The sequence below is a fragment of the Maylandia zebra genome, linkage group LG9 (assembly GCF_041146795.1).
Source record: "Maylandia zebra isolate NMK-2024a linkage group LG9, Mzebra_GT3a, whole genome shotgun sequence".
In the NCBI taxonomy this organism is placed as follows: Eukaryota; Metazoa; Chordata; class Actinopteri; order Cichliformes; family Cichlidae; genus Maylandia; species Maylandia zebra.
The window spans coordinates 20,784,158-20,799,829 of NC_135175.1; the positions used below are offsets into that span (position 1 = coordinate 20,784,158).

General features: G+C 43.7%; 1 protein-coding gene across 4 annotated transcripts; it reads left to right on the forward strand.

The window, feature by feature from the left end:
- The first annotated feature begins 307 nt into the window (after nucleotides 1-307).
- spata13 (spermatogenesis associated 13) lies at nucleotides 308-15,672 on the forward strand. 4 transcript variants are annotated; one of them, XM_004546670.4, is made up of 13 exons: nucleotides 308-830; nucleotides 5,470-7,002; nucleotides 8,778-9,239; nucleotides 10,220-10,364; nucleotides 11,322-11,449; nucleotides 11,733-11,912; nucleotides 12,439-12,618; nucleotides 13,100-13,279; nucleotides 13,363-13,598; nucleotides 14,001-14,130; nucleotides 14,244-14,619; nucleotides 14,769-14,843; nucleotides 14,974-15,672. In XM_004546670.4, exons 1-13 carry the CDS (start codon nucleotides 822-824, stop codon nucleotides 15,165-15,167), a joined length of 3,828 nt encoding a protein of 1,275 aa, XP_004546727.2. In that variant the 5' UTR covers nucleotides 308-821; the 3' UTR covers nucleotides 15,168-15,672. The 4 variants fall into 4 exon arrangements, with proteins under 4 accessions (XP_004546727.2, XP_076744258.1, XP_004546728.2 ...); XM_076888143.1 differs by lacking the exon at nucleotides 308-830 and adding an exon at nucleotides 2,921-3,179; XM_004546671.5 differs by lacking the exons at nucleotides 308-830; nucleotides 5,470-7,002 and adding an exon at nucleotides 7,727-8,143.

Here is a 15,672-nt window from a genome sequence, read left to right on the forward strand (position 1 = left end):
TTTTCTTCTTCTGGTATTTTGGGATGGGCTCGGTACAGAAATATCTGTGACAATAATTGCTTGGCATGACACGAGGAAGACAGTTCAACACCAACTGGAAGGCCGAGTCTTTTTTAGTCGTCGGAGAGACGCTGGAACTAGGTGAAGCATTTTCTTCTGTGTTCTAACTTCATTGAAGAGCCTTGGAATGGGCGTGGTTTGCGGTGGTGACGACTTACTGAATTGCGATTGGCTCCAAACCAAAATGGTCGCCCTGTGGTCAACCACTAACCTCGAGCTTAACCTCGCGATGGCCCCGCCCCTTGTAACAGCACAGCAACAAGTGCATTAGTGATGCTCGCCAGCACGATCCTCCAAGAGAGTCCACTTTTAACTTGGAGTCACCAGCGACATTAGGAGTGTCCCATGAGTTAGGTCGGGAGAAATTTCATGATTCAGTGTTTATCATCGCAGTCGCTTGCACACCAACGAGTTTTGCCGGTTGGTGAAAGCGAAATAAGAAACCACAGAGCTTGCGCAATTCACAAGTTTTATCAGTGGAGCCGTGCTTGAGCTAGCTTAAGGTGCTAGCTCAAGGAGTCAGCCAGCCATTTGTCTCAGTATGTTGCGGGGGGTGACTAGTTAACGGAGGTAGCTGCCATACTATTTTTTTTCTCTCAATTATTTGTGAGCGATATGTTTTTGCGAGGGGAGCGAGAGAGCGACACAGCGAGCGCCTGGAGGTCCGAGAGACTGCTCCGACACCATGGATAAATAACTACAACAGCTGCTCCGTTGATGTGCGTGAGAGAGAAAAGGTCAGGAGGACAACATCAGCGACTATGAGCAGGGTGAGCAGAAGTTTTGGTACTCTTCATTTTAATAATTGATTTTAGAAGTTTGGTTTTGGGTTACAGCTGCAGTGATTTTTCTTTTTTCGTTTACCTTCTCTGTTGTGCTACCAGTTGAAATGGGACCGGGGTGCGGGGGATATTGTGGTGCATTACAGCCGTGGTTGTTATAGTGATGTGGGAGATGCCAGGCTGTGCAGGGAGTTGGTGAAGGAGGAGGAAGAGGAGGGGGGAGTTGGAGGGCCAGCAACTACAAAGAGCCGAAGAAAGTTAATTAATGCAGAAATAAATAAGCAGTTAGGCCCCTAGTTCTTTATGAGCTTAGAAAAAGTGCTCGATGTAATCCCCTTTCGTGACTCCCTGTTTTCCAGATTCTGCTGCGGATCTAACTGAGCTACACTGAGCCGCAGGAGAGTTTACTCCAATTTAATGAACTTGGGTCCCACACAGACACTTGTAGAGGTGAAATCAGGCGCAGGCCAGAGTCCTCTGATTTATTGTGGGCCTGAACAGTAATTTTACAGCAGAGCCAAATGACTACAATATAATTTTACTGTAGTCCGCTTTCTCTTCCAGATCTCATGACACATAAAATACAACGCCTACAACTCATCTTTCTGTAGTTTAAAAAAGCTTATTACATTTTTACATTTCTGTTTTCATTTAATGGTCCAGCCTTGTGGTTTGCGGTGCTGTCAGGTTACACTGCTGGCCCTTGAAACCAGGCTCAGTGGTGTTTTGTCTTCACTGAGCCTTTTACACTGTGTGGTATTAGATTTCTGGCAGTCTGTGTCTATGACAGTCCTCACTTGATCAGGTGAGTAAGTGGCTGCCTGTGTGAGAGTGGTGACACTCCCTGCTTTGGCGTCCACCTGTACTTCCCACGCTCTGTGAAAAGGGGCGTGGTTTCTTCTTCAATTCTCCTCCATATGACCTGATCAAAAATGAGGAACTGGGTCACAGATGTATGCAAGACTTTAACCTTTAAATTGAACTCATAGATTAAATTCAGCTGATCCAGGCATGAGCTTTTGTGTATTTCATAATCACATCAAATACTAAAGATTTACAGTGTTGTGTCCCTGCGCCATGCAATCCTGGGGGGCATTTACAGGCTTTAGATGTCGCTCAGTCAATGCCGAGTCACCTGGTGATCTTCCTTATCGGCCTATAGATGAAACCAGTTCTGAACACAGAGTGGTAGAGCTGCTCTAATCAGATTATGCCTGGAATGGAAAAGAAACAAGCTATACCCACTCCCACATCTATACACTGATCCCAAACACAGTAGACTTCCTTCTGAGTCCATTTGCTGAAGCTTTTCTTTTCAGCTTGAAAGCAGAATAAAAGTCCAGGTCACAAGCATAAAAAGGACTTTACTATATAGACACATACACATACAGAATATTGTCAAGAGTTGCTTAATCTTGCAAAAATCCTTTCGCAACAAGAGAAAGACAAATATATTGAACTCTTTCCTCTTGCACTCGACATATGCTCAGCTTACGTTTCACAAAACCCCATTTACGCACACCAATTTAGCTAATCAGCCAGTCTGTTCAGTCCAGAGGAATACAGTCTTCTCTTCCTCACAGCTTTTTTTCCATTGAGGCAAATGGAAGACTAGTAAAGTGACATTGCTGCAGGGTGATGTCTGTCTCAGGGTTAAGCCAGAGAGAAGAAAATGAAAAATCAGACTTTCCCTTGATACCGTCTGTCTGGTGGTCTTTCAGTTTAATGCTGACTTCATTTTGTCTTCTTAATAAGTTTTAGCTTAGCCAAGGGGGGGGGGGGGGCATACCTCTGCAGAGGTGAACTGTGGGCAGAAAGTCTCTTACGCTTGTTTCTTGTAAATACTTACATAACCGACGGCTGGAGATTTCCAGCCAAACAGGAAGGGAGTCAGTCATTTCAATGCTTTTCTCCGTGCTCTATGTGTATATGTGCTGCAGTATCCAAGCTTATGCACAAAGGCCATACATTACAGGAGAGGATCCTCACGTACGTGTGTGTGTGTTTTTTTTTTTTTTGTTTTTTTTTTGTTTTTTTTGGGGGGGGGGGGGGTTTAAGTGCATTTTTGCTTGTGCCCATGTATGGATGTTTGTGTTTATGCATGTGGATGCATGTTCATCCTGGGAGTCTAATCTGAAACTGGATCCAGCTGGCCGCCTTTCGTGGTAGTGAGGAGGGGGAGATCCTCCCTCAGCTCCTAATTAACTCTGGACCAGGGCCCCAGTGTGCCGCTCCCATCCACAGATTAGCAAGAGGAAGCTGGAGAAAAGCGGTGGTTCTGGTACTCGGGCAGCATGACCAAGTTTGTGGTTGTGAAAGTGATTTATTAGCGCATACGTAAGTACTGCTTGTCTGGTTGTTCTGACATGCTTATGAGCTCGAGGAGTGTATTTACTGGCAGGATTTGTTGTTTCGATATTTCCTCTAACTTAAAAGGAAAGATAAAGCATGAGTCAAAGACTTGTTAAAGCTGAGAAAAAATGTGTTTGGAGGTGCGTATCAAACCTTTTCATAGAAAATGTAATGTATTAACGCAAAATAAAAAGCATAAATATAGAAAGCAATATGTGATGGATGTATGGATGCCCTAAAACACCCTAAAGAAATTTAGAATATTAATGTGACAAAACTGCAGCAAAGTTTAGTAAGTCCGATTGAAATTTAATGTCAGCTATTAATTGATTATGAAAATAGCCTGTTATATATTTCCCCTGTAACATGCTGCTTTCAGCTGCTTCCTTATTCCCAAGGGGTCCCGACGGCAGGTAGCGCCGCATGTTTGTTTTGGCAGAGGATCCTCTTCCTGTTGCAACCTCAAAAGTGTGGATTGCTATTGGGTGTTAAATATATATCCACATCAAAGCTAACATTGTTATCTTGATGCATGCAGCAAAAGTCATGGTTACTGTAGATTTACTGCAATGTAAAAGCATCTTGCACACACGCTGTTGATGATTAAAGCCTGTTTTGCCAGCATGTGAAACAGTAGCCACCTGTGTCAGCTTGACTCTGACTAATGCCACTGCCAAGCATTAGGCGACGCCAACTGGCCTGTGACAGTTGGTGTCCTACTGCAGGAAGAAGGCGTAAAGGTACTAAAGGATAGGGCATTTGTTAGAACTGCTGATAGCATGAGGTGAGTATTCCAAACAAAAACAAGCTGCAGAGGCTGAAGACATTCCTTCCCTATCTCCTATCTTTCTGCTTGGAAAGCAGATGGAATAATCGATCTTGTCTGTTTTTTGGGAGGGGGGGGGGGGTCCACTTTGGTGCTCTGCGTGATTCCTCAGTGGCTGTGGAGGAGAAAGCACAAGAAGACAATTCAGCAATAGTTTGAAAGCAGCGCATTGTTTAGGATTGTGTGTGTGTGTGTGGGGGGGTGTTTACTGTCTGTCAGCAGCGGTGCTTGGCAGCGGTGGCTCTGTGTTTACATAAGTGTTCATAGCAATGAAGCAAGCTGGTTGAAGTGACAGCAGATTCCACTGAGGGGTTGACGGAGAAAGCTCATCTGCTCTTAACGTTGCACGCAGCCAGGGAGTTTGGGAGCATTCCAGGATCCCTGCAACAAAAACTGAAGGCAGTGCTCTCTTCAAACCATAAAAGACTGTCTTCATCCTGTTAAGAGTAATTCATGTTGGCTATTTTTGACATTTTCCTCTGTTTAAATAGTTTTAGTGTAACGAATGTAAAACAATAAAGCATGCATACGAGCTCTCCTAAGCAAAATACATGAACTGACTATAATGAGTATATTTTTGTAGATTTTATATTTGATGAATAACTATCTGTGTATGTTAACAGCTACATAAATTGGTTCTTTTCAACTGTAATTAAACTTTCCTTGGTCTCAGTGTATAACCAGTTGTTATAATTGGTTATTTATTAGTTTATAATATCATTGTATGTCATCCTAGCTCCTTACATAGAAATCAAGATCAGGTCTACATATACATTTTTAATCTATGGACATTAAAAATGAAGAAAATTGTGCTGTAAAATCATTATTTATTTGTGACTGAAAAGAATACTAAACATTTGCATTTTTTTAAATAAAATGGAGACTTCTATATTTTATGTATGAAATATTTCAGAGTTCAGCTATAGATTTAGTATGATGTGCTATGAGGTGAAAAGTGTCACTGATTTGAAGACCATACAGCCTTCACCATCACCTCATCTTCTATGCATTCGGGAGAAAACTGGGCAATTTATTGCATTAATCACAATGGATTAGCAGGCTTCATTGCTTAGTCACGCTCACAAAGCCCCACTTCAAAGCCTCAGCTGCATTAGCCTCTGTCCTGAATCACACACATGTAAAGCTGAACTTGGCACCACCACCACCCCCAGCCTGGGCCTCAGTTTGCCTTGGACATTGAAATACAGCATCAAGGACAAATACATGAGGCATGCTCAGTAAAATCTCACACTCCTAATGATTCACTTCCTCTATTCTTAGGCAAAAACACAGATGATACACAGCTTTAGAATGTATTCAGGTGACAGTCTTTTCATTTTATTTGAGCTGATCAAACTTAATTTGATTATTAATTGTATTTTTTTTTCTTGTGAACTTTGAAAAGCACTGAAAAATGGAAAGATTTTTAAATTAACCTCTGTTTTGCAGGCAGGACAAAAGGACAGGGTCTTGTCTGCAAGCGAAGACCCTCTCTCACAACTCCACAATACAAAAACTGACCCACTGATCCGGAGCAGACCCCTCAGTGATATATATCCATCCCAGAACCACGCTGAAAGAAGTGCAGTCCCATACCTGCTGTCTGGATATGGTGCCCAGGTGCAACCAATGAGTGCTGGTCTTCACTCTGATGAGAGCAAACTGAATGTTATCAACTCCTCTGCTTGGTCCAGCTCAGTTTCATGTCAGCCTGAAGGAAAGCCCTACTCCTCAAGAATTATGAGGCTTTTTTCTAACTCAAGGAAGGGCACCGTCACTGCTCAAAGTCCAAATGCAGATGATCCGACCTCGGCCCAAGGCAGCGGACTTTCAGGCATAGGTGTTGTGGACTCCTTCAAAAAACTGCGGTCGTCTGTGCTTCAGGGTATTCAGACCAGAGGGGCATCCAACCTTGATGGAGATAATCCTTCGTTGCCCAATCAGGAAAGGGCTAATGGCATAGTTGTAAATAATTCTAATCTGTGTGTAGCGGATCTAGCAAATCATTCAAAGAGCTCTGAAGGATATACTGTTTCTAAGGGAAGTTTTACAGGCCAAACATTGGCTTTGTTAAGCCAGTACGGCTCAGATAATGATGACTACGATGAGGAGGATAATTATGGGGATGGTCTTGCGCGCAATTCGCGATTGTCCAGGAGTATCAGGAGAGCGTATGGAGCGGGGCGCATCACTTTATTTGACTCTGGGAATGGGAGAAAAGCAGGAAGCAATGCAAATACCACTCAGAAATCAGATCAGACATCAAAGCTCGATGTTCAAACTGAGAATACAAGTGACAACACAAATGTGAAGGTGCTGAGCAGACTGAGCAAAAGTGCAGAGAACCTCAATCTATTTAGACGTAAAGCGCCATCTCCAGGTCCTCCTTCCCCACAGGAAGACCTCCTGAGGACTAGCATATCAAATGGGACAACAAACATCGAAAGGACCTCTAGCACCTCCTCAGTTGATCTCCGGGGCCAAGGTATTACACGCAAGAAGAGCCCTGTTAAGACTAAGCCACCGATGTTGAAGCTAGTCGGCAGCATGACTGACTTAACTGTGCGACGCAGGCGAAGTCCCTCCCCGAGTTCCACACCTCTATCTCCCATGTCCCCCTCGTGCCGCCTCCATGATGACTACTCTCGTCGTGTCCCTTTCCTGCATACCAATGAGCGACAGCGCCGGCCCGTGCTCGTCACGGCTCAGGCCACGTCTGTCGAGCACACTCCTCTGGTCCAGCCCCAGCCTGAACACAACAACAGCCCACAACCCCACCAGGTGATTATCAGCGCCCCTTTCTGGGAGCCCCCCGAGACAACAGAGCAGACTTTACCTGATATCTCTGCTCATTATGAGTCACCGGCTGTAGCCACAACAAGTGATTATAAGCAGATGGTAGAATGCAGTTCATCCCTATTCAGCCAAAGAGAACATTCACAGCAACAAGAGCAGACTGAGGGCATCGCATCACCAAATGAGGTAAGGCTGCAAATCTGAAGTCCAACCTGAAGTAATGTCTTTTTTTGTGTGTGTGTGCATGTCTCTTTTCCATGCTCATTAACAGATGTGACACCTTTTAACACGTTGTCGAACAGTAATAATTAGGATGTTATTTTTGTGCAACTCGCCTGTCGATTATTTAGCTGGTTATTGATAAATTAATCTACTGCTCAAGAACAAGCATGTTTCAGATTATTTATCAATTCACAGAAGAGCATGGGGTTCATATCTTTAGGATGACTGTTTGGGTTTAAAGAAGTGCTGAAAGACAGAAGAAAGGTTCGATTTCTTATCATACAGAACTGAGTGGTGACTTATAGGTGCCAGCTGAACGACTTTGACCCTTGTCTTGGGAAGTGAAATATTACTTCTCCCACTTTAGAGCGATCTTTGAATCTGGCAGGATTCCAGCAAATTGAGATAAGTACTTGTGTTGACGTGAGGCTTGTCAGTAGGATGCACGTATGCTAAAAGGAAACGAATGAGAGAGAGGTTTATCCTGTCCAAAGTCCCCTTGAGTGTCAAATAAATAACGCCATCGATTCACATTGCTTTTTTTCTGTCAGTTGTGACTGCGCACTTCTGATGCTGTGGAGTCACATGGTGAAGTCAGCTGTTCCATGCTGACGGGCACGCCGAAGGAGCTCAGAGAGTTAATGATTAGGCTTTATTTATGATTAGTGGCCCTTGCGCAAAGCAGCAAGTCCTGTTGCTGTGGGAGGGTTGGAGGCTATGAGTCCGTACAGCCCTCATTTCTCCCCCTTTCCTCTAGATGCAGCCCAGCGGAGCAAAGTCCAACGCCATGAGCACTGGGCCTGGAACAGCAAGCAGCACCATCAAGTAGACAGGGACCATTAAGAGATGATTTTAGCAAGATGACTTTTAGCCTATGGATGACATTTTCTCCTGAAAGATGAACAGGAAAAACAGATTTGTTTACATCAGACATCGAGCGGCTGTTACTGGCTTGAAAAACCTAAGGACTTAAGTTTTTAAGGACTTGGCCTTGGGACCACAAGCCAGCCTGTGTGTTAGTCTGCGTTTCACAATGGTGCTAGCCTACTGTGTGCCCTTCCAGTGTATTTGCCGGGGTCCGGACCCAGATCGAGAAAAGCAGGAGGTGAGATTTGGCTTTGCTGGTTAAAAAGATTTGGAGAAATAACTTCGCCGTGGGTAACTCTTACCCAATAATGGACTCTTAAATATATAATACCTGCTCAGATGCATGCAGTGTGGTAACATCTATTTGTTCGTATTGTTGCAATTTCTGCTGCAGTTTTTGTTTGAATATGATAAGCCCTGGTTTGATTGTGTTCAGTATTTTGAGCCTCTTACTGCGTCAACAAGAGTCCTTTCACTTGATAAAAAATGTTTCTCACGAGATAAAGCTTTGAAACACCTTTGCTCTGATTCCAAGAAAGCTCTTTCTGCATTTAACTCTAATGGTTTTTAATTTTACTCTCTAATGTAGTGGTTTACACATTCATCTAACAAGCAACGGGTTCCTAATTTGATCTTGGGATGGCCGAAAAAATTTTTGGCCCTTCAGGAAAGGCGATTTAAAAACTGCGAAATCAAACATGAGGAGCTACCCGTGATGGCGACCCTCTTCTGTGAATAAAGGAGCAGCTGAAAGTAGCTTGTTCTGTTTCTGATTAACAGATGTTCTTCCTAGTAGATAATTGTTCTCCAGTGCAGGTTGGAGGACAAGGGAAAGTCAGTTTAGTTTCCAACTTTTTGCTTTGATCTCACAGGTGACGTCAGACCACCAAGGACAAGAAGCTCTTTTTCAAACGGAGGAGCTCTCCCCGTCAACCAGCAGCACACCTATCTCTCCATCATCCGCCTCAGAGTCACCCATATCCCCCACATCTCCCACAGATGAAGCCACACCTACCACGGAAACATCCTCTGTCAAGTCCAGACAAAAAAGGGGGCGCCCGAGACCACGGCCCATTTCTGACTATGGACAGCTGCTTTCCAGGAAACATTCCATCCCCGAGGAAGTCGGAGAGCTTCTTTCTGAGGAAAGGAGTGCAAATCCACTGCAGCGTAAAGACGGCACTGGTAATGATGCATACATGAACGGAGAGAGCCCTGAAAGCTGCAGCATGAATGGGGACATTCAGGCCAGGAGGCAGCGGCCCATCTCTGTGATAGGACCAGTGGATCTGTTCCCTCCTGATGCTGAGCTGAAGGAAGACAACCTTCCCACTGTAAGCTTTTACAGGTTTTATACATTTTGTGCAAAAGTCCTCAAACTTTAGTTGTTTTCATTAGTTATAGATCTTTCTTTGACTCTTTCTTAAAAATTGTTGTTACTCTGTCCAGTTAAAGTAAAAGCAAGACCTGATTTGAATTTGGTCGTTATTGATTGAAAGTCAAAGTAAAGTCAGACCATTTGGACAATTGGATGTCCTCTACTGTGTCACAGTAGCAACCCATGAACTTGAACTTGATCTTGGGGAAGAAAACAAAGTAAGAGTGAGGCAAATCTGACACTTAAGACAAGTAGTGAGCAAAATCATTGCTCAGGTATCTGATTAAATTGTCAAATTTCTGGGTGTGTTCAAAAAGCTAAGCAGAATCAGATCACCGTTGAATCTTCTAAATGGCATCCTAAAAATAAACAGTGGTACATACAACAGAACCGTGTTGATAGTCTGACCCTAGATGAAGAATTCATAGATCACATCTCTTTGAAAGTTGGAAGAAGAAATCACTAACAAAGTTGCAGATCTGTTCCCAATCTGGTTCACCAGCTTCAAGCTTGTCTGTCTTCCTGTAGAAGTTTAACGTCTATGGTAAAATTGCAAAGGCACACAAGCAATTTTTAGTGGGCAGAATTGGTAAATATTGTGGTTTCTTTTATTTTCCAGCTGTAAAGTCTTTGAATTAATTGTGGGAGAAGGCTGGCAAAATAAATAAACACTTATATCAGGCATAATAAAACAAAACCACATCACCCGCATTCTCCAGTTTGATATATTGTCATGCTTCAAAGAGTCTTTATACATAAAGACTCTTTTTTTTGGATCTCAACCAAATGCACACAGGCTTCGCTTCTTTTTGTAATACTTAAAGCACTCAGAGAATATGGGGGAGAATAAATAGCAGCTGATGATTATATTTGCACACAGTATTGTCTGTTAGTTCTGTGTGACAATTTTTTTTTTCATTTTCGCCCTCTCTGCAGGCGTTGTCGCGACCACCAATCCCTTCCCATCAGGTGCCCCCTTACAGAGGAGTGTCTGCCAGGTTTCGACCCTCCGCTCTCTCCCAGAGTACCCCCATCGGACTGGACCGCGTAGGCCGCCGTAGACTCCACAGGGTGCTCAGCGGTGAGAGCTGTTTTGTGCTAATGTAACACAAAGTTGGTGGTGTTCAAACATTACAGCTGCTGCACCATTAAGGTAGAGCAAACGCACCTTAAAGCCTGTTGAACAGTTTAAAGGAAACCCTTCGTTTTCATTTAGCTACCTCTGAGCATAATGACTGTATGAAGCTGTACTTAATAAGTTTACCATCACTTAAGTGATATCAATAAATCACAAGATAATCCAGTCTTGTTTCTTTCAGTTAAGAAATGGAGCAAAATCAAACGTATAGAGTCAGCCAGTGACTTTTAATGAAAGTTTTCCCAGACATAGATTAAGCCTCGTGTCCTAGACAAAGAAAAACAAAAGACATGGACTTAATCCATGTCTGGGAAACTGAGCCTTAGTTCTCCCATCTTTATTACTGAAACTGGTTTGTGCTAACAGTCCTCCCTGGCCTATCTTCTATTTCTGTTTACAACTGCTGAACTGCTAACCAAATTTAGCCAGTCATCCTGATTCTTGCATGGCTGTCCCTCCGCTTATATAGCAGAATTGCTGAGATCATAGTCGAGCAGTTGGTCTCTCTTAAATCCAGTAGGGGAGTAACGTATACTGAAAAATGCGTACTTCCTATGAAAGGGTAGATTTTACCCAAGTTCTCAGGCAGTTTTGAGCAATAAGAACTAAATACTGTTCTAATTCTTTTTAATACCTTGGAAACAGAAAACAGCAGAACTTTGCACACCGCTCACAGACTGAACGTGCCCCTGGGGTTGTTTGTGTTTCACAAGAGATTAAACAATTTAGTTTGTGGGACAACTGGAGTGTAGGAATGTCAATAAGTGTGTTGCAGGAAAATGCTGATATGGAGTCAGGCACAAGCTTTCCTGTGTATGTGGCTTCTTTCTGCGTTTGTTGAGAGTTTGCTGAGATTCTTCTGGTCCCTACAGTGTTTTCATCTCTACATACATGTTGCAGATGGTGTTTCAGAGTGCTCTGCCACACTCGATGACAGCGTGAGCGAGGAGGAGGAGGGCAGCTTCGACGAGCTCACTGACGTGACACCCTACCTCCAGCCAGGGGTGGAGCTCTCTGTGCTCAGTGAGGTGAGGTTGAGGGAGGGAATCTTGTCACGTTGCAACACTTGCAAAGATCTCTTCCAAAAATGTGCTTCTAGTTTCTGACGCCGTACTTATCTTGCCACCCTGCTGGCTCACAAACAGCTGTGCACAAATGTTAATGTGCCCATTTCCAAGATGTCTGGCCTCAGTTCAGCAGAACACACAACCAGTGCTTGGTCCACAAGCCTATACATAATCTTACATGTTAGACATGGGTTTGGCCTGCATGTAATTGTATGTTTATCTTATCTGTTTGTGTGCTGCTCAGTGGATAAGCTCTGGCCACGCAGTTTATGCTGAGGCTCTCTGGGACCATGTGACCATGGAGGAGCAGGAGCTGGCCTTCAAGGCTGGAGATGTAATCCGTGTCTTGGAGGCCTCGCATAAGGACTGGTGGTGGGGCAGGGGGGCCGACAGAGAGGCCTGGTTCCCCTCCAGCTTTGTGAGGGTAAGTGGACTTCCTGACCCGTGTGTCTGATTTGTGTTTGCTTTCTGGCAGCACAGAAAAGACTTTCAAACTGGCTTAGCTCCAAACAAACCCCAGCAGCCCTCTGAAGAAGGGGCGCGGCTGGTTTCTGTAGTGACCATACTTGATTGACAGTTGAGTGTTAATTAGGCAGGCGGTCACCATGGTGAGGTTCTTTGACAGGCAGGTGAGGATTGCTGTGTAGTTGCTTGTAGCTGAATCAATGTTGGTGAACAGGAGCTGGTTAAACTTGCACATGTTGTTACCTAAGTGATGTGGACAGATCTTAGATATAAAAGGTACTTAAACCTCAAAAGACTCTTGTGGCTTAAGTATCTATTGTTGTAATTATGCCACTTTGCATATGAGCTTTAACATTTTATTTTAAGTTTTGCAACTGGAAAAAGAAACCATTGGCTGAATATTTTTTGCGACTTGAAGTTAGGCTTTCTGATCATTCAGATGATGCTCAGGAGGTCCAATTGTGTCGGTGGTGAATGTGTTTCAGGTGCGTGTGAATCAGGAGCACTCGAGTGCTGAAAGTGTGGAGAGTGTAGCAGACCAGGAAGATCCAGCTCCCAGAGACACACACAGCTCTCAGCACAGGCAGCAGATGAGAACCAATGTGGTTCAAGAAATCATGAATACGGAGCGCATCTACATCAAACACCTGAAAGACATTTGTGAGGTAAGGGTTTCAAAGCAAAGCTGGTGGTTCTCAGACTTGTAGCACTCTAGCATACCCTGGCTTCCAAATACAAAAGTTTACCTTCCACCCACCATCCAACAGCTTTCACCACTCAATAACAACAAAGACAAAATGGTCCAAGGTGTCTTGTTTTGTTTTAGATTTTTTCTTTTTTTATGAAATAAAGGACAGCTTGATTGCATCAGCCTCACTCCACACACTGAAAACAGTTGGATTAAACTATGTGCCTCACATTGGCACTTAACTTGATCTAGAGATGATTTACATCTTGAATTCCAGTCAGTGTCAGCAGCATTTGTAATAAGCTTGTTTTCAAGAAATGCAAAATCCCTGATAATCAAACTCATGTTTCCAAGAATTTTAAATTCCACCTTCCAGCACCACCTGTTGGCCAGTATATGAACTGTTGTCATGTCATATTTTCTCTCAGTCCCAAACACTGATGCCGTTTATGTTTCAGGGTTATATCCGCCAGTGCCGGAAACACCCTGACATGTTCACCGAGCTGCAGCTGAAAACCATCTTCAGCAACATAGAAGACATCTACAAGTTTCAGAGGCAGTTCCTCCGAGAACTAGAAAAGAAGTACAACAAGGACCAGCCACACCTCAGTGAAATAGGCTCATGCTTTCTCCAGCAGGTAGTGGCTGCACTTAATGCTGTTAATTAACTATGTTAACTCTGGTCTGAATGATTGATCATCATTTGTCTTTTTATTTTAAGGGGGAAGGCTTCTCCATACTCTACTCGGAGTACTGTAATACTCATCCCGCAGCCTGTGCTGAGCTGCAGCGGCTAATGAAGTTGGGAAAATATAAGCATTTCTTTGAGGCCTGTCGCCTCCTCCAGCAGATGATTGACATCTCTATTGCTGGTTTCTTACTCACACCTGTCCAGAAGATCTGTAAATACCCTCTGCAGCTAGGAGAACTGCTCAAGTACACGCCCAAAGACCACAGGTACTTTCAGGCACTGTTTAAAGACCTGTAGCATGCATTCCATAGTGTCGGCCGTAAACAAACTCCTTCAGTGTTGATTAATATATTCCAGAATAAAATGACTGTGCATCAGCTTACCAGGGATACCTTGGAAAAATCCAGAACCTCTTCTAATAGTTGTTAAACGTTTAACAAAGAGGGCGTCAGATGTTGTCTTTATGGGGGAAGGAGTTAAGTCACTAAATAAATTATGATTATATTTTATTTATTTGTTAGCTTCACTGTTAGCTCTGTCCATCCCACTACTTTACTGATTTCTTACTGTTCCATTAGTGAGATTGAAGCGATGTTTCACTGTTAATGGAAATGTGCTTTTCCATCTGCGGGCCCTGTTTTCACTGCTGTGTTGTTGATTTAATGCAGCGACCACAACGGAGTGAGCGAAGCATATGAGGCTATGAAGAATGTCGCCAGTCTAATCAATGAGAGGAAGAGACGGCTAGAGAGTATCGACACCATTGCTCACTGGCAGGTCGCCATATTGCACTGGGAGGTGAATATGCCCTCTAATCACATTTAATTCTGTTTCTAATTGTTCAGCATAGTGTTGGATGTATGCTGCCTCAAATCTTTTGGCTGAATATATTTGGAAACATGTTGTCCCAGGGATCCGATGTGTTAGAGCGCAGCTCAGAGTTGATCCACTCTGGTGAGCTGACTCGAATTGTCCGGCAAGGCAAAATGCAACAGCGCAGCTTCTTCCTGTTCGACCATCAGCTGGTCTACTGTAAAAAAGACGTGCTGCGCAGAGACCTGCTTCACTACCGTGGACGACTGGATATGGACCAGACTGAGGTGGTGGACGTGCCCGACGGACGGGACGCGGACCTGGGACTGACCCTGAAGAACGCTCTGCGCTTGCGCCACTCCTCCACTCTGGAGTTTATGTGTGCGCTTTGCTGCAGGAAGGCCGAGGACAAGCAGAGGTGGTTACAAGCGTTTGCCAAGGAGAGGCACAGAGTCAAGGAGGACCAGGAGATGGGTGAGTCGAGCCAAATTCCTTTCACTGAGAATACAAGCAGCCACTGTAGAGAGATGTCAAGTGAAAGGTGAACAGGGTAAAAAGATTTCTGAGTAAGTGGGTAGTAAATATTTTGGCCTGAAGATGTGTTTGTGTGTGTGCCTTGGCAGGAATTGATATCAGCGAAGAGCAAAGGAGACGGGCGATTGTTAATGCCAGAAGGGCCAAACAGGGGAAGATCAAAAGTAAGGACAAAATATTTCTTCATTTTAAGCTGCTTTTGACTTTATATTCTAAAAAAAAATAAAGATTTTGTATAATTTGCTTTACGTACTCATTTGTTTTTGTTTTTGTTTTGTTTTTTGCACCTTTTAGATGTTGGTTACTCTGGTTCTGTCCCCCCACACCCCCAAAACTTGCACCAAAACCTTCACCCACTTCACCAGCGTCACATCACCATCCCAACCAGCGTGCCTCAGCAGCAGGTCTTTTCACTGGCTGAACCTCCAAAGCGAAAGCCTCATCACCTGTTGTACAGCATCACCCGCAACGCCTTTTTCAGGAAATGAAGCTTGGCTTCCTTTGTTTCTTTCTCTGCACGTTCAGAGCCAAACCGTCCTGAAGTCTGAAAGAACGCCGTGTTTCTCCTGTAATCCTGTCTGTAAATGTCACGTTTTGTTTTTGTGCCTCTTGTGCGTCATAATGTTTGTGTTGAATGTTGAAACTCAGTGCCTAAAATTTGTAAAAGGGCATGACAAAAGTGTTAAAATACTGACTGTCCATTTTATAGGTGTGTGTGTGGAACAATGCTGCTCATTCAGAAAACACCCATCCTGTTATCTCCTATTAATTCCAGCTTAAAGACTTTTTTACTTTAATTATGACAACGATTCATATTCTGCTTTCACATTGATAAACATGGGTTTTGTTATTTTACAAAGGCTGGACCCTTTTTTTGTGTGTGTGTGTGAGTGTGAGTCTGTCAGCTCTGAGCACAAAGCAGCCAGAGAGTAAATTAACTGACACGTTGACCTCCCCCATTAACATTGTGAATAAAAAACTTGTATAAAAATG

Coding starts and splice junctions, on each gene's coding strand:
- spata13 (XM_004546670.4), top strand. Junction 10,365..11,321: donor ACTCCACAGGGTGCTCAGCG/GTGAGAGCTGTT, acceptor TACATGTTGCAG/ATGGTGTTTCAGAGTGCTCT. Junction 13,599..14,000: donor TACACGCCCAAAGACCACAG/GTACTTTCAGGC, acceptor GATTTAATGCAG/CGACCACAACGGAGTGAGCG.